The sequence below is a fragment of the Heterodontus francisci genome, chromosome 10, assembly GCF_036365525.1.
Source record: "Heterodontus francisci isolate sHetFra1 chromosome 10, sHetFra1.hap1, whole genome shotgun sequence".
In the NCBI taxonomy this organism is placed as follows: domain Eukaryota; kingdom Metazoa; phylum Chordata; class Chondrichthyes; order Heterodontiformes; family Heterodontidae; genus Heterodontus; species Heterodontus francisci.
Genome location: NC_090380.1, coordinates 76631575 through 76654117, shown reverse-complemented (window position 1 = coordinate 76654117; position 22543 = coordinate 76631575). Strand labels below are relative to the sequence as shown.

At 41.6% G+C, this 22543-nt stretch overlaps 1 protein-coding gene across 2 annotated transcripts in view; it reads right to left on the bottom strand.

Moving 5' to 3' along the window:
* Positions 1 to 4422: 4422 nt before the first annotated feature.
* gtf2e1 (general transcription factor IIE, polypeptide 1, alpha) overlaps positions 4423 to 22543 on the bottom strand; it is an 82776-nt gene continuing 64655 nt past the window's right edge. For both annotated transcript variants that reach the window (XM_068040830.1, XM_068040832.1), the window contains 3 exons: positions 15924 to 16125; positions 11100 to 11332; positions 4423 to 8343 (listed from right to left, as the gene is read on the bottom strand). In XM_068040830.1, the coding sequence (XP_067896931.1) occupies positions 7925 to 8343; positions 11100 to 11332; positions 15924 to 16125 (854 nt within the window). In that variant the 3' untranslated portion in view covers positions 4423 to 7924. The remainder of the gene's footprint in view (positions 8344 to 11099; positions 11333 to 15923; positions 16126 to 22543) is intronic.

The window sequence follows — 22543 nt, the reverse complement described above, 5'->3', positions numbered from 1 at the left end:
GGGATGCAGCAGAGGCAGCTAAACAGATGGTCGCAATCTTGGCGACAAATCTAGCCTTGAGCTCCTCATACTTGTTGGAGGTGAGGATGGAGAGCACATTGGAGATGGGTTGAAGGAAGCAGTTTCAGAGTGGAGAAAATATTGGGGTTATTTTGTTCTCCAGAATGATCCTAGAGTAGTGGGTGTTTTTGGCAGAAGACAGTGAGGTCCAATGCTGTTGAAACGTAGTCCAGCCAGATTTGATAATAGACTTGGGGCGGCACAGTGGCGCAGTGGTTAGCACTGCAGCCTCACAGCTCCAGGGACCCGGGTTCGATTCTGGGTACTGCCTGTGTGGAGTTTGCAAGTTCTCCCTGTGTCTGCGTGGGTTTTCTCCGGGTGCTCCGGTTTCCTCCCACAAGCCAAAAGACTTGCAGGTTGATAGGTAAATTGGCCATTATAAATTGTCACTAGTATAGGTAAGTGGTAGGGAAATATAGGGACAGGTGGGGATGTTTGGTAGGAATATGGGATTAGTGTAGGATTAGTATAAATGGGTGGTTGATGGTCGGCACAGACTCGGTGGGCCGAAGGGCCTGTTTCAGTGCTGTATCTCTAATCTAAAAAACACTTAAGGGACGGAAGATGGAAACCATACCAGGGAACAAACAGAGTGGGAAACAGTAAAGGTTTTACTGTGGACAAGGGTATCAAAGATGGAGGAGAGACACAGGTTGAGCAGATTGACAGCCGTATAAGTACCATGGTGATTGGAGGTTGAAAGTTAGGGAGTTGGGATTTTGACAGCGCAGTTGCAAGTGACTTGGGACGAGTTTTTTCCAGAGCAGATACAGAAGAAAGTTGGGTAGGAAAGGAGTGGGGAAATGCAAGTGGTGAGGGATACATGGAAATAGTCAGAAATGGCCATGTCTGTGACCGTGGAAGGAGAAAGCAGGGCAGGTGAGTTGAGATAGAGATTGAAATTGCTGAGGGTTAGGAGATGCTCAGTGAAGAGGCTGAGGGAAGAAAGGAGGGAAGATAACCCGGGTAGTAACAATAGGTTAGAAGACATATCCTGACCATATGAGAGTCCAAAGTTAAATTTCAAGGTTCGATGGTGGGATGAAGTTGATATGTAAATAGGATGGGGTCTGCTTGGATCATCAACAAATCTAGGTCCAGATTTGGAGATCATTATGGAGAGGGAGTAAATAAAGGGCAGTTAGAGGAGCAGGTGATGCAGTGCTGGAGGTTCTTCAGTAGAAAACTGAGGGGGGTTTGCAGAGGAGTGGGAAGTCAACTACGAGCCAGCAGAGATTAATACAGGACTTCAGTAGAGGAGCCTTCTGTGCACCAGCAGACCCAGTATACCAGCAGAAGAGAGTGAGGAACAGTGAACGTAAAATCAAAGGACTGAGAGATGCGAAACCCAGGTTGCTAGGAGACCCCAAAAGGTAAATTCATGGGAGTAGTGCAGATAAGGTAGTTGATCTAAGGAACCGCTGTAAGGAAGTGAGGAACACACGTGATTGGGAGCAGCAGTAGGCATGGTCCAACTTAGTCTAATAAGGGGTGACTGAGTTCTGAAGGATGAATGTACTCATCGGAAGCAAACGGAAAGCATCAAGAGAGTACGGCCAGAGCTAGCTCGGTGTAGATTGAAAAATTAGCAGTGACGGGCAGAAAACTGAGGCCACAGAAGCCAACAAGGCACATGAATAAATGCAGTCCAGTGGAGTATATAGTCTCAGTAGCTAGTGGCAGCACAGGTGGAAGTCACAGTAAAGTGCAGAAGCCAGCACAGGAATGGACTTTAGCACAGGTACAAATGAATTTCTGTCACAGACCCAACATAGCAGCAAAGTAATGCAGTGAAGCCAGCAGTGTACTGAGGTACAGTACCGTGTACTGAAGCAGAATGGCTATCGTAGGCTGGAACACATTACTTTAAAATTTGAAGCAGCTATGTGGCAAAACAAGTCACAAAAGTCAAGTCTTAGCGTAGCCCAGTGGAGCAGTGCAGACATGATGGCAGGAGTTCAGGAAATCAAATGTGAGCACGGTTTCAGCCATTGAAGAGCAGAGTAAAAACTCAGAACAGGAAGTGGATGACTATGAATGAAAGAGCTCAGTAAAGAGCTGCCAACCCAAGAGCCATCTTTCTTAAACTCTAATTCAAAATTAGACAAACACCTCATTTCTATCACACCACTTTGATGTCCATTTCCCTATTTTCATCTACTTCCCTTAATTGGCACTAATTTTTCATGCCTTTTTTCTTAGTTGTCATTCATTTCCTTCTTCAGTCAGCTGCTTTTATCTGAATACCATTGCTAATCAAGGTTCTCAGTTACTATATCATGTAAACTGGAATTCCTGAGCTCCCAAGAATTTGCAGAGGCACTATTAGCAGGTGGTCCCAGGCATTTGTGACACTGAGCAGGAGGACCCTGGTGGGCTGGACTACTGGTCTACGTTGATGAGTCAGCAAATGTCAACAAGGTCCCAAAATGCAGTAAAAGCATGACGTGCTGCTGCTTGGCATGTACGTTTCCTTAAGTAACTGTTCAATACTTTATTGATTTAGTTTTGATCATCTCTTGTGGCAAAGCCTCTTGTAGTCTCCCGTATTTTCCTGACAGTTTAATAATTCTCCTGATATAGTATCATCAGAAAACATTGGCACTCACCCCTTTCTGTCCAAGTCTACATTAATTATATACATGAAGAACAAAAGTAGGCTCAGTTCCAGCAACACCTGCCAGTATAATACATCCATTTACTGCAACCCTTTACAGTTTGTCTTTTAACTGTCACTCTATCCATCCAGTCACTTTACCTTTCATGCCTTGGACCCTAATTTTCTCAATCAATTTCTTATGGACCATTATCGAATGTTTATACTTTGTTATTCTTTCAAAAATGATCAGTTTAGTCACCAATCCTTGACAAATCCACATGAACCACCTCTGATCAGCCCATGCCCTTCTATGTATTCATTTGTTTTAACTTCAATTATAGTTTCTAGCAATTGTTACAACTGACATAAGGCCAACCAATTGATAGTTGCTTTGCTTACTCTATTCCCCCTATCTGAAGAGGTTTAATGTGCCGTCCTTCAATCTTTTGGCATAGCTCCTATCTCGAATGTATTTGAAAAATCATGACTAGTCTCTCTGCTACTTCCTTACTAACCTCCTTCCGTTCTTGAGCTGCACATCATTTGGTCCTCATATCAATTTTCCACCCCTTATTAGTTTCCTTGTTAATGCATTTATTAGTTGACCTCCTACTTCCTCATCCACAAGCCTCTGAAGATTTCTTCTTCTCTTCACTGTTAATATTGAGTCAAAGTAGTATTAAAACAACTCTGTTACCTCCTTATCTCCAATATTAATCTCACTATTCATTTTAAGAGGTCCACTCCCTTTTTAAATGATTCTTTTACCTAACCTGTTTCTACAAACATTTACTAATTCCCGTTGCTTTGGTTGTAAGGTCTTTTTTCCCCTGCTATGCCCTCCAAACCTCTATTTCTATTTGTACATGATTATGGAATTGCCGAACTCTCTTCTGTGTTACTTGGTAACTGTTAAAATTCAGCAAAGCAAGACAGGTGAAATGAGGTTATATCCAAAATAATTAGCGACACAATTAACTTAACTGCAAAGCTTTTATTTCCAAATATAAGCAAATAAAATTGATTGAATAAAAAGCACTATAAGTAAAAGACACTGGTTGTGGTTTTGTTTCTAAAAGAATATTCTTTTCAAAGAGCACAATTTTAATTCTAATTGTGGATAATTTACCACTTTTGTGAAAGCTTATTGTTAAGCTGAACAAAGTTTGAATTTATTAATGTTTTTGGACACAAGTGAAGTTAGGATGTAATCTCTTTATCCAGATCATTTTCAAATAAGTTCCTTACTTTATTTCCTGCTTGAGAACTTGTAAACTAAAGCACAATCATTTTAGAGTACATATATCCTCTCCCCCATAACTTAGTACAGTTGCAATGTTTTTGTATATAGAAGAATCATATCAGAACAAATCTTGTGGGCTATGCTCAAAGAGGAAATCAAGATATCTGAAAGTCCAAGTCATTTTTTGCACTGTTGGATGTAAGTATCTATGATGGTAAATCATGCTTATGCATATGAGATTAAGGACAACTGAAATTGATTCACCTTCTCTCTGTAATGATGTACTTGAGAAAAATAGTGAAGGCATATTTAAAAGAGTGATGAAACGTCAGTAAGTTGAAAAGTTAACTCTGTTTCTCTCTCCGCAGATGCTACCTGACCAGCTGAGTATTTCCAACATTTTCAAGTTTTTATTTGAGAGAGTGAGAATGTTTGTTCCTTGGTGTGGGCTGAATGTTATAGAAATTGTACTTTTGCAATTTATCAGCAAGGAAGAAGTGAGAAACCTTCCCTCACCACCTTAAAACCAGCTGGTTATATTTTATTCATTTGGTAGTACTGTACAAAATAAATTGCTATAATTGGTCATTGTACACTGCATGCAACAGATTAGGGCCAATTTTTATTGCAATGAAATCAAGTTATTCATTTTGGTTGCATAAGAAAAGTGAAAATATCTTTCAATTGGTCATTTGTGATGTATAGTTAACTCGTGCAAAATCCATTATTGCAGTACAGTATAGGAATGAGCAGTAATATACATCATTGCAGTACTTGTTTTTACCACTGAATGCTGCTAGTAAGTTATCTAAATACTCCAGTAGACTCAAATGGGGAAATTAATTGCCACACATTGTAGTACAACAAACATTTTCCAGTGGCCCAACAGACTTTATAGATTTCTGCCTGGTCAAAAATATCGATTGGAGACATCCATCAGTGAATTGAGCAATCTTCTTAATCTGCAGTTTTTAATAAAATTAAATGGAGTGTTTATTCCCTTTGGGCATTAAGGATGATTTTCCTGTCCACGGTATGACAATAAAATAGTGCCAATGGACTCTAGTACTTTTCTCTGGTACTTTTTCCACACTAGCGAAAGAACATTAGAAAAATGATCTTGGAAGTGATTTATTCCATGGGTGTCTGCAGCGGAAATCTAATCCTAACAAGTCATTTTCATGCTAAAGAATGAATAATTCAGTAATATTGAATTAAATATACATAACTGACACAACAAAGTGGTTATTTAGTGCTAGAGGAATTGAATCGTTAAGATAATTTGACTTAAGCAACTGTTGAATTAAGAAGAGTCGACTGAATATTGCCCTCCAGATCTGATATTTAACAGTATGGAAATGGAAAAAAAACATCTATCTGCAATTCACTGTAACTGTAAGACACCCGTGGAATAAATAGTGCATGACTAACAGTACAATACAGTGGCTCCTTCATGCATGGAAAGAGCAATATATAGTTCATTACACAGGTGTGATCTTTTATAAGATCAGAACAGAGCATTTCCTTGCAACAACCACAGAGTTTCTTAAACTTGTTGCAATGACATCAATGCCCTTTTATGACCATCATGTATTATGAGCTACAGAACACGACGTAATGTCACATAGCAATTAAACTGTTAAAATGATAAAAAAGATAGACACCAGGGAGTGAATTTGAAGGCTTATTTCCAAGATTCAGGTTACATTGCTACTCCAGGATTACTCTCAGTCTAGTTGTAACCTGCACCTTCTGAATTAGATTACAGCATTGTGTTCATAGGGCAGATAAACAATATAATAAAAATATACTTCATGAGACAATACTCTTTATGATGCACCAACTCCTCTGCTGTTAGAAAAGCTTTAACCATTTTCAAGCTTAATGAAATAGTTCTGACTTGGCAAACTCATCCTCTAGTTTTCTATTGTGTATATTTCCTTCATCCTGTGTTTCACTCAAACCTCTGTATAACATTGTACAACTGGAAAGGTTAAGAGTTGATGAGACATTCCTTTCACTTTTAATAGGCTGCAACATGTTAATTTGACCCCATAACCAAATTGTAGTCACCCGTTATCTGTCTTTTATTCAAAAAGATTACACAGTAGGATCGTGGAAGTGGCTATGGGTTATAATGAGTTATGAAAGGACTTAATGTTACATTCAGCCTGATATAGGTGAAAGCATGAGGGAATACACACAAACGAAGGTGAAGCTGTAGATGTTCCTTCTTGTCACAGATTGATTAGAATAGCTCAAACAAAAGTAAAATACTGCAGCTGTTGGAAATCTGAAATAAACATAGCAAAAACTGGAAACACTCAAATCAGTCAGACATCAGCAGAGACAGAAACAGAGCTAATGTTTTAGAACTGATGAAAGGTCATTAACTTGAAACGTTGACTGTTTCTCTCTCCACAGCCGCTACCTGACCTGCTGAGTGTTTCCAGCATTTTCTGTTTAGATTAGAATAGAGTACGGCATTGAAACCTGACCATGTTAAAACTATTAAAAATAATTAACTTCACATTAATATTCTGCTGCATGGATACTAAGAACAATAAAACTTGACTGAACCATTTCAAAACCTCAGCTGTTGTTTTACAGATGGAGCTTAAGGTGCCAAATCACATATGAAGACCACTCACACACACAGTCTGTATATTTAAGCTTTGCGTCTGATGTTTATAACAGAGTCACTATGGTTTGGCACTTGTCCAGCTCATTTTAAAACTGCACTGCTTTATAATGATTACATTTAAAGTATTTTCATTTCAGATAAAAGCTATTTATTTTGTTTAAATTTAAATAAAATCATGTGATCAATTCTTTTCTGTGAAATTCTCCCCCCTCCCTTCCTGAAGGTATTGACTCCCCACTGAGGTACAATTGCAGGGTAGCAGTCATCTACTGGTACCTCATGCAAGCATCCACACCTCGACACTGAACACTAGCAACTGTCTGACCAGAGGACATTACAACTGATCCTAATCTTCACCTGTTGTCTAGACATATGCACTTTCAGTAGGAACATCTGACTAGCGACCAGAAGCAGGAATCCTAGCTGAATTTAATTTAACTAAGCTGGGGCTCTGCAGCTAATTAAGCATCATAGCTACTGTTCCAGCTAAGATCAGCTAAGTCAACACAGACCAATTCAACCTGGAACATTTCAGATCTGTATGGCTGAGAGGTGGGGAATTGTACTGCTGAACCATGGGAGCAATTGAATTAATCAATTTTTAAGAAATATTTTAATGAGCACAATCAGTACATGGTTTGCCCTACAAAAGTCAGGATAAATGGACATATTAGTGAAACAACAAACTGACTGTTCCCCTACAGCATCACTGCTCATCCAGTTTTTACAACCCTTGCTCTCAGTCATGCTTATTCCAAATGCTAAAACAAACCACTTTTCTCTAAAAAGAACCAGACACAAATGTTGTACCAACAGACAAATATTCTGTGCTGGATAGCCTGGTAGTTCAAATGAATAAGCAACTGATTCCTAACCAGCAGGTTTCGAGCTTGAATCACATGGCTGCTCATCACTTAAAATTTGCTTGTTGGCACAGATGGGCATGTTTTATCAGTGACTATTTACACAGCTTGATGGAGCACAAAAGGGAAATGTCTCCACCTGGCAGGAGCCATCCACTATCCAGCAAAACGTTTCTTAATGGCTAAAGAAGTATAATTGCCTCATTCAATTATCTTAGCTCAAAGGGTTTCATGAATTTAAGTGTCACCTAGAGGAAAGAAATACATAATAAAAACAAGAATACCTCTGAAATACATAGTTTTAAAGTTAAAGGGCACTGCAGCTTTTTTGCCTCTTAAAAATAATACTTTTGTCTTGAAATACTTTTAAAATCCAGCCTGTAACTTTGTTGAGAAAGGAATGCTGTCTCTTAACATTTTGGCAGACACAATTAAAATTGTGGAAACACTGACTAATAAAACTATAGGAAATATATAATCAGGACTTTAAAAACATTCTTGTGTTGTGGCAATAGTCAGTCATACATCTCCCGGAACATTCTTTGTCCCATGTCAATATATGCTTCCTTCTCTTCAGCTGTCATCTGTGCCACTAGCTCTAAACACTGGCTGACCTGGTTATATGAATATGGCTGTCCTGCTACCAACACAGTTGGCTCATCCTCCACCTCTTCAAACTCTTCATCCTCTTCTGCTGCTGCCACTGGGAATGATGCTGCAGGTGCCTGTGGTCGAGGTGATTCATCCTCTGATTCACTAGTATCACTCTCTGAATCACTAGCATTTGAAGTTGGGATTGCAGCAGCAGCAGCAGCCACAGTCGCAGATGTACTTTTCTTTTCATGGATGAGCAATGTTTGCATGACTTCTTCATTTGCTTCCACTGGATTTCCTTTTCCCTCACGATCATGGTATGAGTCAACATCCATATCACCTATAATGTGCACAGCAGAGGGGAAATGGTAAAAAAAAATTGGATTTAAAAAAAAACTTCCACACATTTAATGTATTCCTATAGCAACAGACTGAATACAAACAGAATGATTAAGGTTAATGATAAACTTTAAAGATCAGCACAAGGCAAATATGCTGTGATTTCACCACCCCGCCTCCTGACAGTTCTGGATTAGCCTTTCCCGGCTGGTTCAGAGTGCTGCTCTATTAAAGTCAATGAGCCGCTCCAGGCTAATCAATATGCTCTCTTATCACAGCAGTGAGATAATGGAGACGAGACCAGCCATGTTAGTCTCAACGTTAAAATTAAAATTGACAAAAATTAATAGAAGATACTCCAGTCTACCCAAGCGTTGCATTCTCCTCTGCAATCTTAACGACTGCAACCTGCTTCCAGGCCTCCAGCTATTTTTAATTCTTAGCTAACCCACCAAGATAATTCTTCGCTAACCTATCAAGATAATTCTTCTTTGTCACTACATGTTTGCTTTAGGGCACTATAAAGTGTGCACGGTATAGGGCACAACAATGGATGCAGATGCCATTGATTGAAAGGGTGAGTGGGGGACCAATTAGTTTTGGCCTATCTGAATAATTCTTGTGAGCTGCAGACACCTGTTGGGCCTCGAGGCAGCTCTCTGATGTCCTCTGGACAAATGTGGGCCATCTGCGATGCTGGTGGAATCTCTCAGGTAGATCTGGGGGTTGGGGGGGGGGGGGGGGTGGGGGTGGCGGCGGAGGCAAACAGGAGGGGGAAAGCATAAGCCAACAGTAGCCCACTGTAAGGGTATTGAACCAGAAGGACAACTCCTCCTCTTCCTGGCTGCAAATTAAAAATATTTGCCATAATGTTGGCAGCTTTCAGTGGTCCCTTTCAATTTAAACTCCAGAAGGAACCGAAAAACCTGCACAGCACAACCAGCGCATGCTCCGCTCATTTTCTGACCAATTTTGGAGAGGGGTCTTTAAACTGGCATTCGACCCCACAACAGCACATGCAAGATGTGTACTGCCTGCTTAAGACATCCTCAGGGGTGTTTAGATATCATGTAAGCCAATATGGCAATTGACCTATTTCAAATGCCCTTAGAGTGCAGGACAGATCCCTACAGAATTGAAAAATTACCTCAATTTTGCACCCAAGGAAAAGGCTGAAACTAGGTCTAACTTCACTCTCGAACGCTTATTTTAGCTGAGACTTTTTATGTGGCTTACATTACTAATGCTATCCACTAAATAAAGGAGCAAAGAAGTGTAACATAGAATGTGCCTGAAATACAGCAGCTGAGAGCATCTATAACTTTGGGCAAGAGATCAAGTTCAGCAAAGGGAAAAGATTTGAAATTTCAAATCTTATGATGCAAGCTAATATTGATCTACTTAATTCGTTCATTGGTGCAGATGGGGTAAGCCATTAACTGCACCAGCTCTGAAGTCCCTAATTGATCATTATACTTGTGCTGTATTCAAGTTACTTTTTCAGGAAAGTTTGGAGTACATTCGCAACAGGAAAATTGAAAGGAAAGCTTGCATTTATTCAATGCCTTTCATAACCTCAATGTGAGCCATGGCTCAGTTGTCAGCAGTCTTGCCTCTGAGTCAGAAGGTTGTGGGTTCAAGTCCTGCTCCAAAGACTCAAGCACAAAAATCAGGTCGACACTCCAGTGCAGTACTGAAGGAGTGCCGCACTATCAGAGATCCGTCTCTCAGATGAGATGTTAGTCAGAGGCCCCGTTTGCTCTCGTAGGTGGATTCAAAGGGCAGGGGAGTTATTCTCAGTGTCCTGCCCAATATTTATCCCTCAATTGATATAACTAGAACAGTTCATCTGGTCATTATCACATTGCTGTTTGTGGGAGCTTGCTGTGTGCAAACTGGCTACTACATTTCCTACATTACTACAGTGACTGCACTTCAAATGTACTTCATTGGCTGTAAAGCATTTGGGGACATCCCGAGGTTGTGAATGGCACTATATAAATGCAAGTTTTTCTTTTTTGCATGATGCTCCAAATGCACTAAAAGTGTAATCATTGTTGTAATGTACAGCCATTTAGTGCAAAGTGCACTCCCATAAACAGCAGTGTGATAATGACCAGATAATTTTTGTATGATGTTGGTTGAGAGATAAATATTGACCAGGACACCAGGAAAACTCTCCTGCTGTTTACAATAGTGCCACAAGATCTTTTACACCCACGGAGAGGGCAAATGGGACCTCAGTTTAATGTTTTACCTGAAAGACAACACCTCTGATAGGGCAGTTCACTCTCAGTACTGCACTGGAGTGTCAGCCTAGATTATGTGCTCAGGTCCTAGAGTGGGACTTGAACTCTCAACCTCTGACTCAGAGGTAAGAGGGCTATACCACTGAGCCATGGCTGACATTGGGGCACAAAACACTATAATTAATGGCATACATCATTTTCTGGGTCATTATGCTTTATCATTCTAATGGTTATAATTATAAGCAAAGCAGCTGGATTCTTGTTTTTCATCCACTCTTTTGTCACACAGCACTGAAGACCCTTAGCTTCAAGTAATTTGTATTCCTTTTTGAAAAGCACCTCTAAAAACCAGCACAGAAACTTAAAAGAATTAGGTAACAGAGATTATAGTCTTTACACAGAATAGGTGAAATGAACAAGCTGAATTCTATATGTCAGTACAGTCAGTATTTAGTTTGACGAACTTGGAAATAAATAAGAAACAGACAAAAGCAAGCTGATATCTCACCTTCCTGGACTTCTTCCAAGTCTGTAAAGCCTCCTTGGACAGTGCTCTCCCTCATCCAGATTGGTCTCTCCTTAGTTGGCTTCCCATCAGATACAACTTTGTGCTGAGCATCATGGTCTTCCATATTGATAATGACATTTTGAGTGTAGAGATCTTCATATGTAGGCCCTTTGTTAGCCCACGATTCTTTTTGAAGATGCATATTTCCACTGCCAGCGCCAAGTGCCCGGTGACTGTCAAAAATATCAGTAAATATCACCATGAGTCATAAATACAACAAACGGGTCCAAGATCATGGATTTTGTTTAGTATCATAAACTGGAGATGAAAAAACTGGTTGAAAAAAATTTATTGCTGTGTCATAGTCTGTGTCTACATTCATTATCGTGTCACATTCATTACTGGGCCATATTGAAGAAATTGAAAACCTCCCATTCCAGATTGCCTCACCAGAGGAAACATCCTCTCTACGTCTACTTTGTCAATCCCCTTAATCATCTTATATACCTCAAATAGATCTCCTCTCATTCTGCCAAACTCCAGAGAGTAAAGGCCGAAACTGTTCAATCTCTCTTCAGAAGACAAACCCCTCATCTCTGGAATCAATCTAGTGAACCTCCTTTGAACTGCCTCCAATGCAACCACATCCTTCCTCAAGTAAGGGGACCAAAACTGTACGCAATACTCCAGCTGCGGTCTCACTAATGCCTTGTACAGTTGCAGCAACACTTCCCTACTTTTATACTCTGTTCCTTTAGCAATAAATGCCAAAATTCCATTTGCCTTCCTTATTACCAGCTGTACCTGCATACTAGTTTTCTGTGATTCATGCACGAGGAAACTCGGATCCCTCTGCACTGAAGCATTCTGAAGTTTCTCTCCATTTAGATAATAATTTGCCTTTCTATTCTTCCGACCAAAATGGATAACCTCACACTTATCCACGTTAAACTCCATCTGCCAAATGTTGGCCCATTAATCCAACCTATCCATATCCATTTGTAAATTTATTTATTTATGGCAACTTACAATTCCACCTATTTTAATGTCATCAGCAAGTTTGGCTACAGTACCTTCTATCCCTGCATCCAAGTCATTAATATAGATTGTAAGTAGTTAGGGCTCAAGGACTGAACCCTGTGGCACCCCACTAGTTACATCTTGGCAACCAGAAAAAGACCCATTTATCCCGACTCTCTGTTTTCTGTTGGTTAGCCAATCCACTATCCAAGCTAATAAATTGCCCTTAATCCCATGTGATCTTACCTTGTGCATTAAACTTTTGTGCGGCACCTTAGCAAATGCCTTCTGGAAGTCCAGATATACTACATCGACAGGATTCCCATTATCCACTTTGCTTGTTACATCTTTGAAGAACTCTAGCAAATTAGTCAAACACCATTTACCCTTCATAAAACCATGCTGACTCTGATGGATTGCGTTTTGACTTTCTAAATGTCTTGTTATTACTTCCTTAATAATTGATTCTAACAATTTCCCAAGGACAGATGTTAAACTAACTGGTCTATAGTTTCCTACTTTCTGCCTCTCTCCCTTTTTGAATAACGCCGTCATATTAGCATTTTTCCAATCCACTGGAACCTTTCCCGCATCCAGGGAATTTTGGAATATTATAACCAATGGATCCACTATCTCCACTGCCACTTCCTTTAAGACCCTAGGATGTAGGCCATCAGGCCCTGGGGACTTGTCTGCCCTCAATCCCAATAGTTTGATCAGTACTTTTTCCCTTGTGATGATGATTGTTCTAAGTTCCTCCCTTTCTATCAACTCTGCATTACCTGTTACTATTGGGATGGTACTAATGTCCTCTACCGTGAAAACTGAGGCAAAATACTGATTTAGTGCCTCTGCCATTTCTGTGTTCCCCTCTAATAACTCCCCAATCTCATCCTCCATGGGACCAACATTCACTTTAGCAACTCTCTTCCCTTTTATATACTAATAGAAGCTTTTGCTATCCGTTTTTATATTTTGCGCTAGTTTTCTTTCATCATTTACCTTTGCTCTTTTTATTACTTTTTAGTAACCCTTTGCTGATCTTTAAAAGTTTCCCAATCTTCCAGCCTGCCACTGGCAACATGCACACAACTTTTCCAACCCAGATACTAAAAATCTGATGAAACCTGGAGAAAAAAAAATTTGGCCCGCTTTTCCACTTGGTTAAGATGTTGCCATGGATTCTTACATTTATCTGAACAACTTGGGAGAAAAGTTCCCACAGTACTTTATAGAAGGGTAAAAAGTGTCATTCTAGATTACATGTTCAAACCTTGGAATGAAATATGAACCTTCAGCTTTATGACTCAGAGTTAAGAGTGCTACCAACTGACCAAACTGACACTTGAGAGGCATACAGAAGAGAAATGGGGGAAACTTATAGAAGCAAGGAAACGTCAGTGAGATGCAAAGTTGATGAAGGGAGAAAGCATGTCAGAAGCTTACAGAGCAGAAGATAATGAGAAGGACATACAAAGTATTGGGGATGAAGAATTGTGCAGAGATAGAGTTTGAGCATTCTGAAAATCTAAAACAGCCATTCTGAAAAGGTAAAAGCGGATGCTGGCAATCTGAAATAAAAACAGAAAGTGCTGGAAAAACTCAGCAGGTCTGGCAGCATCTGTGGAGAGAGAAGCAGAGTAAACGTTTCAGGTCAGTGACCCTTCTTCAGAACTTCTGAAAAGGTCTTGGACAAAATTTAGTGGCTGACTGTATAACCAAGATTAAATTGGACTTAACTTTATTAGACTCTTAATTAGAAAATTAGACTCTTACCTACCCTGTAACGTTCCAAATTCTATGAAATCCATAGCAGAGGGAAGGGAAAGTGTGAGAAGAAAAACACAGCCATGTTTTTCTATGGATCTTGCTCATAAGCCAGAGGGGAGAGAGAACCAAAGGAGTTGGAATTAACTCAAAGATCACTGCTACCATTTAGTAACTGGGCACTTAAGAAAATGGCATTTAACATTGAGAAATGCAACGTAATACACAGACCTACACTAAAATTAGAAAACAGAGTTACAAACTGAAGGCATATCAAGATACATCATATCATACACTCGGAAAATATGTGGCTTTACTGGTTTACAAATTAAACAGAATTTACGATGTATGAGCAGATCATCAGAATGCAAGATTGTACAGAATTCCCATAAAGCTTTGGTGAGATCACACTTGGAGAACAAGACACCTTCTTACAGTGAGAAGGAGATGCTGGAAAGGTTAAAGAAATCAAACAAGACTTTTTTTCCCCCAAATCTTAAGTCAAAAAACTATAAAGGAAGCCAATGCAGTGATTGATGAAAACAGACAAACAGAAAGATGATTAAATGTTTTAAAACATGAAGGAAATCAGTGAGCTAAATGTTCTTTGTGCTCAACCAGGAGGAATAAAATGTGACTGCTAGCAAAAGAAATATCAAGCAAAATAGAACTCAAAGAAAACATTTTTCATATTTAGCTGTTAAATTATAAAATTGAGTACTGTAATACTTCAAGCTTCTCCAGATGCTTTTTCTCATGTCCAACACAAAAGCCTACTCTGATAGGCATGTCTGCATAACCTGTGAACTGAAGTAAAATTCTGTATGCGAAGTATGCAATGTCCAGCATGGACTCGATGGGCCGAATGGCCTCCTTCTGTGCCATAATGACGCAATGTAATGACTCCAATCGGAGACAGTGCACTCTGGGTGAATAGTGAATCATTCTCTCTGGGTTAACATGTAGGATTTCCATTACCTACACCCAAGTCACTTTAGAAGGCAACTAATGTTAGTCATGATTGGCAGCATTTATTTGCAAAATCATTAATAGCAGCAAGCAAGTCGGCCTAAATACAACAGTTTGAACCAGTTTGAAAGGATTAAGCATATAAACCCTTCAGTTCTACCTATGGAGCCATATGTGGTCTCCAAGTCTGCTGCAGGTAGGTAAAATTATAATTGGTACATCAATTCCTGTTAGAGTATTGTCTTTGGGACAGAAGTAAATTTTTCAAACAGAGGAAGGACCTTAATCTCCTTCATACTATTACACAAGAATGCCACTGGTCATGTGTGGTATTTGACAAATGCTGTTGATTTTAGCACTCTCTTAACTAGACTATGTCATCAGTTAATAGCACAGTTATACAGGTTAAGTGTTTATAGTACTTGGCCAAACTGCTTCTCCTCTCACTTGCTAATAAAACTTCGATTTCACACAATGCCCATATTTCTTCATTTATAATGGGTGACAGAGAAGAACAAGAACTCAAAGACACCAATTTACATAACTATGTGCCATGGAATGGGTTGACACAACTAGCCAGCCTGTACTCAATCAGAAAAGTAACCAGATTAAAGTGATTAGACACAAGCTCCCATAAAAAAAAATAAAGATTTTAGGAAATAAAAAAAATTCTACCTAGTACTATGAACATACTGAAACATTCAAATAAGAAATAAATAAATTACTTATTCAAAAAGGAATACCAAAGCAGGAAGATGATGATAATGGTCAAAGTAAGTCTTTAATACAAAACTATTTAAGCTGAAATTTTTTCTCCCCATTTCTATCTTACGGTTTCCATGTGCTGTACTAAGAGTAGGATTAAGGCTTATAGTGGAGATTCTGGTTATACAGTAAGTTCTCAATTGGAAATATAAGCTCAAAGTACATCCTTCCTAAGCAAAGAAAAAGCTGCCTGAAGTTCACCTTTTATAAGCTTACAAGACCAATGACACAGCCAAGTTTTGCAGGTCTTTTCTACTTGGTAGGATAAAAATATAAACAAAAAAATTTAGATCAAAAGCTAACCTTGCCCTAAGCGATGGAATTTCTGTTGGTTCTGGCTCCAGGATTTCATAGGCCAGATTAACATCTTCAGTTTCTCGTAATAGAGCATAGATTGGTTCAATCTGTTCATTGAATCTTGCCAACAGTGTTCTGGCATCTTTCTTTGGTAACGCAGATTCATCCTCTTCCACCTCAGTGTGACAGAAGGTGCATCGGAATGTTCCTGTAAGGTTAAAAAAGCATTTTCTATTAGCATTTACCACAGTATGAACGCCATTTTAAAGAGTTCTTTCAAGGGATGTGAGTGTCGCTGGCAACGCCAGCATTTATTGCCCATCCCTAACTGCCCTTGAGAACTGAGTGTCTTGCTAGACCATTTCACATGGCAGTTAAGAGTCACATGCAGGCCAGACCAGGTAAGGACAGCAAATTTCCTTCCCTAAAAGGACATTAGTGAACCAGATGTATTTTTGCACCATTATGCATCATTACTGAGACTAGCTTTCAATTCCAGATTTTTATTAATTAACTGAATTTTATAAATGATAAATTCTCTCTCTTTGGCCTGCTGGCCTCAAGAGACAATGGGTAAGCGCCTAGAGGTGGTCAGTAGTTTGTGGAGCAGCGCCTGGAGTGGCTATAAAGGCTAATTCTAGAGTGACAGACTCTTCCACAGGCGCTGCAGATAAAATTGGTTGTCGGGGCTGTTACACAGTTGGCTCGCTCCTTGCACTTCTGTCTTTTTTCCTGCCAACTGCTAAGTCTCTTCGACTCGCCACTCTTTACCCCCGCCTTTATGGCTGTCCGTCAGCTCTGGCAGTCACTGGCAACTGACTCCCACGAAATGTGGTCAATGTCACAGGACTTCATGTCGCGTTTGCAGACGTCGTTAAAGCGGAGACATGGTCTGATACCAGTGACGAGCTCGCTGTACAATGCGTCCTTGGAGATCCTGCCATCTTTCAGGCGGCTCACATGGCCAAGCCATCTCAAGCCCCGCTGGCTCAGTAGGGTGTATATGCTGGGGATGTTGGCCGCCTCGATGACTTCTGCGTTGGAGATATGGTCCTGCCACCTGATGCCAAGTATTCTCCAGAGGCAGCGAAGATGGAATGAGTTGAGACGTCGCTCTTGGCTGACATACGTTGTCCAGACCTCGCTGCCGTACAGCAAGATACTGAGGACACAGGCTTGAAACACTTTTGTGTTTCATGTCAGTGTGCCATTTTCCCCACACCCTCTAAATTAATTGTATTTAAATTCCACCAGCTGTCACAGTGGAATGTGAACCCATATCCCCGGGGCATTAGTGTAGGCCTCTGGATTACTAGTTCACAAATTTTACCCCAGGATTTCTGTACCAGCTTATTTTTCCCTTGTGATAGACTAAAGTTCATCAATGGAAAACAGAGGATCTTAGTGGCACTGCTCACAGATCAAAATGATTGTGAGAACATGAGAATGTAAGTAAATGGGGAGAGGCAGGACCCAGATCAGAACACCAAGACAGCCGCCTGGGGAGGGGCCAAGTGAGGGGTTATGGGGAGCTGCATGAGTGGCTCTTTTTGAAATCAACATGGTACAGATAGCTCTTTATTCAAAAAAATTTCCTGTGCTTTCCTTGTCTTTTATACCACTTTTATTCCTTACTTTCCCCTTGCTTAATTTTCTGCTTCTGTTGGTCTGCAGCTCTTAAGTTTTTAATTTGGTTTTCTTTATTTTCATAATTCCATTATTTTCATAACATTCTGAATGATAATTTCAAAATATCAGGATAAATAGTATCGAGCAAAATTGAAGTCCTTGCACCTGACACAGTATAGGCCTCTGCCTCTCATCACCAAGCCAATTTTGTATCCAATTTGCTAGCTCACCCTGGATCCCATGTGTTTGAACTTTCTGGACCAGCCTACCATGTGGGACCTTGTCAAAGGCCTTGCCAAAGTCCATGTAGACAACGTCCATCGCCCTGCCCTCGTCAATCCCCTTGGTCACCTCCTCGAAAAACTCAAATCAAATTTGAGAGACATGATTTCTCAAGCACAAAGCCATGCTGACGATCCCTAATCAGATCATGCCTTTCCAGATGTATATAAATCCTGTCTCTCAGAATCCCTTCCAATAACTTTCCCACCACTGATGTAAGATTCACCGGCCTGTAGTTCCCTGGCTTATCCCTGCTGCCCTTCTTAAATAAAGGCACAACATTAGCTATCCTCCAGTCTTCCGGTACCTCACCCGTGGCTAACGATGATATAAAAATCTCTGCCAGGGCCCCAGCAATCTCCTCCCTTGCTTCCCATAGCATCCTAGGATACACCTGGTCAGGTCCTGGGGATTTATCCACCTTAATGCGCTTGAAAACCTCCAACACCTCCTCCTTTGTAATGTTGATATGCTCCAGGATATCGGTGTTCCCTCCCTTGAACTCACTAACTTCCATGACCTTCTCCATGGTAAATACGGATGAGAAATATTCATTTAAGACCTCGCCCATTTCCCGTGGCTCCACACATAGATTGCCACACTGATCCTTAAGGGGACCTACTCTCTCCCTAGCTATCCTTTTACTCTTAATATACTTATAGAAACTCTTAGGATTCTCCTTTATCTTATCTGCCAGGGAAATCTCATGGCCCCTTTTCGCCCTCCTAATTTCCTTCTTAAGTGTAGTCCTACATCCCCTATACTCCTCGAGGGACTCGCTTGATCCCAGCTGCCTATACCTGACAAATGCTTCCTTCTTTGTCCTGACCAGACCCTCATTATCCCTCGTCAACCAAGGTTCCCTAAACTTGCCAGCCTTGCCCTTCCATCTAACAGGAACATGCCAGCCCTGAACTCTTCCTATCTCACTTTTAAAAGCCTCCCACTTGCCAGACGTCCCTTTACATGTAAACAGCCTCTCCCATTCAACTTTTGAGAGTTCCTGTCTGATGCCATCGCAATTAGCCTTCCCCCAATTTAGGACTTCAACCTGAGGACCAGTCCTATTCTTTTCCATAACTATCTTGAAGCTAAGAGAGTTATGGTCACTGGTCCCACTGACACATCAACCACCTGCCCAGCCTCATTTCCTAAGAGGAGGTCAAGTGTAGCCCCTTCTCTCGTAGGGCCATCCACATACTGCTTCAGAAAACTATCCTGGACACACAAATTCTTCCCCATCTGATCCCTTAGCACTAAGGCAGTCCCAGTCAATATTAGGGAAGTTAAAATCACCTACTATTACAACCCTATAATCCCTACACCTATCTGTGATTTCCCTACATATATGCTCCTCCACTTCTGACTATTGGGGGGCCTATAGTATAATCCAATCAAAGTGATCACCCCTTTCTTATTTCTAAGTTCTACCCATATGGCCTCGCTGGACATTCCCCCCGGGATATCCTCTCTAAGTACTGCCATGATGTCCTCCCTAATCAATAGTGCAACTCCCCCTCCTCTCTTACCTCCACTTCTGTCACACCGGAAGGATCGGTACCCCGGAACATTGAGTTGCCAGTCCTGCCCATCCCTCAACTATGTTTCCGTAATAGCTATAATATCACAATCCCATGTACCGATCCATGCTCTGAGTTCATGTGCCTTATCTGTCAGGCTTCTTGCATTAAAGTAAATGCAGTTTAGCCTACCAGTCCTTCCACGCTCCCTGTCCTGCCCCTGCCCGGCCTGCCTACTGGACTTGCTTGCTTTAACCTTTACATTTGCCTCAACTATCTCATCTGAGAGACTACTACTTTGGGTCCCACCCCTCTGCAAGATTAGTTTAAACCCTCCCAAGTAGTACTAGCAAACCTCCCCGCAAGGATATTGGTCTCCCTCCAGTTTAGATGCAACCCGTCCTTCTTGTACAGGTCACCTCTGCACCAGAAGAGATCCCAATGATCCAAGTAGCTGAAGCCCTCCCGCCTACACCAGCTCTTCAGCCACGCATTCATTTTCCTAATCCTCCTATTCCTACCCTCACTAGCACGTGGCACAGGGAGTAATCCTGAGATTACAACCCTAGAGGTCCTGCTTTTTAACCTTCTGCCTAACTCCCTATATTCACTTTGCAGGACCTCATCTCTCTTCCTATGTCATTAGTACCAGTATGGACCACGACCTCTGGCTGCTCACCCTCCCCTTTCAGAATGTCCTGCAGCCGCTCAGAGACATCCTTGGCCCTAGCACTAGGGAGGCAACATACCATCCTGGAGTCTCGTTTGTGGCCACAGAAACGCCTATCTGCACCCCTTATGATAGAATCCCCTATCACCATAGCTCTTCCAACCCTTTTCCTCCCCTGCTGTGCAGCAGAGCCCTCCGTGGTGCCACGAACTTGGCTGCTGCTGCATTCCCCTGGGAGGTCATTCCCCCCCAACAGTATCCAAAGCGGTATATCTGTTTGAGAGGGGGATGGCCACAGGGGACTCCTGCACTACCTGCCTGCACCTACTACTCCGTCTGGTGGTCACCCATCTCTTTTCTGCCTGTGCAGCCATTACCTGCAGTATGACCACCTCATTAAACGTGCTATCCACGACGTCCTCAGCATCGCGGATGCTCCACAGTGAATCCACCCGCAGCTCCAGCTCCATAATGCGGGTAGCCAGTAGCTGCAGCTGGATACACTTCCTGCACACATGGTCATCAGGGACACTAGGAGCGTCCCTGATTTCCCACATAGCGCATGAGGAGCATATTACAGGGCTGAGCTCGCCTGTCATGACTTACCCTTAAGTTAATTAGTTACTCCCTTAATTAAAAAATACTAATTATACTAGGGGCCTTGTTCTACCCACTTCAATCCAAAGTCCTTAAAAACAAAACACTTTAGTAGTACTCACCTTATCACCAGAGATTTTTTTTCCAACAAAAAATCAACTTTCCCCTTATTTTTTTTAAGGTATTCTAACAGCTGCTACTCACCAACCAATCACCTTGCAGCTCTCCTCTGATGTCACTGTTTGCCTTTTTTGCCAAAACTCCGGTGCGCTGGAAGAGCTCCTCTCCGCTCCTGGAAGGTAAGAGACTGGGCCTCGATCCTCGGGGTCGATTTTTAGGCTCCGCTCCCAGCATTCTCCCCACATGGGCGGCACAGTGGCGCAGTGGTTAGCACCGCAGCCTCACAGCTCCAGCGAGCCGGGTTCAATTCTGGGTACTGCCTGTGTGGAGTTTGCAAGTTCTCCCTGTGTCTGCGTGGGTTTCCTCCGGGTGCTCCGGTTTCCTCCCACATGCCAAAGACTTGCAGGTTGATAGGTTAATTGGCCATTAGAAATTGCCCCTAGTATAGGTAGGTGGTAGGGAAATATAGGGACAGGTAGGAATGTGGGATTAGTGTAGGATTAGTATAAATGGGTGGTTGATGGTCGGCACAGACTCGGTGGGCTGAAGGGCCTGTTTCAGTGCTGTATCACTAAACTAAACTAAGGTCCGCTCCACTCCCCTCTCCTCATTGGACAACACTCTCATCCCAGGAATCAACCTAGTGAACCTTTGTTGCACCCCCTCCGAGACAAGTATATTGTTCAGAAGTAAGAAGAACAAAACTGCACACAGTATTCCAGGTATGGTCCAGTTGCCTTGAAATAAAGGGTAACATACCATCTGCCTTCCTAATTGCCTGCTGTGCCTCCATATTAACTTTCTGTGCTTCATGTAAAGGACACCCAAATCCCTCTGAATACCAATATTCACTCTCACCTTCTTTGGAAAAAAATCTGCTTTTCTATTCTTCCTACCCAAATGGATAATATTGCATTTCCCACATTATACTCCATCTTCTTGTCCACTCACTTAACCTGTCTAGATTCCTTTTTGTGTCCTCCACACAGGTTACTTTCCCACCTAGCTTTGTATTATCAGCAAACTTAGATACGTTACACTCGGTCCTCTCAGATAAGTCACTTATTGATTGTAAATAGCTGAGGACCAAGCACTGATGCTTGCAGCACACCACTACTTACAATCTTCCAACTTGTTTATTCCTATTCTCTGTTTTATGTCCATTAACCAATCCAATGAGCCCTAATCTTATGTAACAACCTGTGTGTGGCACATTATCGAATGCCCTTTGAAAATCCAAATTATAACACCCTTGTCCTCGTTAAACAATGTATCCTCTAACTTATTGGGTTGAATTTTATGTAGCTGTCTGGTAGGCCCGACGCCGGGCCTAAAAGGCGAGGGGAACCCCAGCTTGGCCCCTTGGAGACTCACCGTTCTGGCTCTATTCAACGGGCAATTAACTGCCTGGTGCTGTGGTCTCCATCCCTTTAAGGACAGGGATCCTGTCTCCCAGAGCTGCTGGCTAATCAGTTGTATCGACAGTACCACTGGGAACGGTGGCCACTCTCGGTACTAGATTTAGATTTTATTTAGATTTAGATTTAGAGATACAGCACTGAAACAGGCCCTTCGGCCCACCGAGTCTGTGCCGACCATTAACCACCCATTTATACTAATCCTACACTAATCCCATATTCCTACCACATCCTCACCTGTCCCTATATTCCCCTACCACCTACCTATACTAGGGGCAATTTATAATGGCCAATTTACCTATCAACCTGCAAGTCTTTTGGCTGTGGAAACTGGAGCACCCGGAGGAAACCCACGCAGACACAGGGAGAACTTGCAAACTCCACACAGGC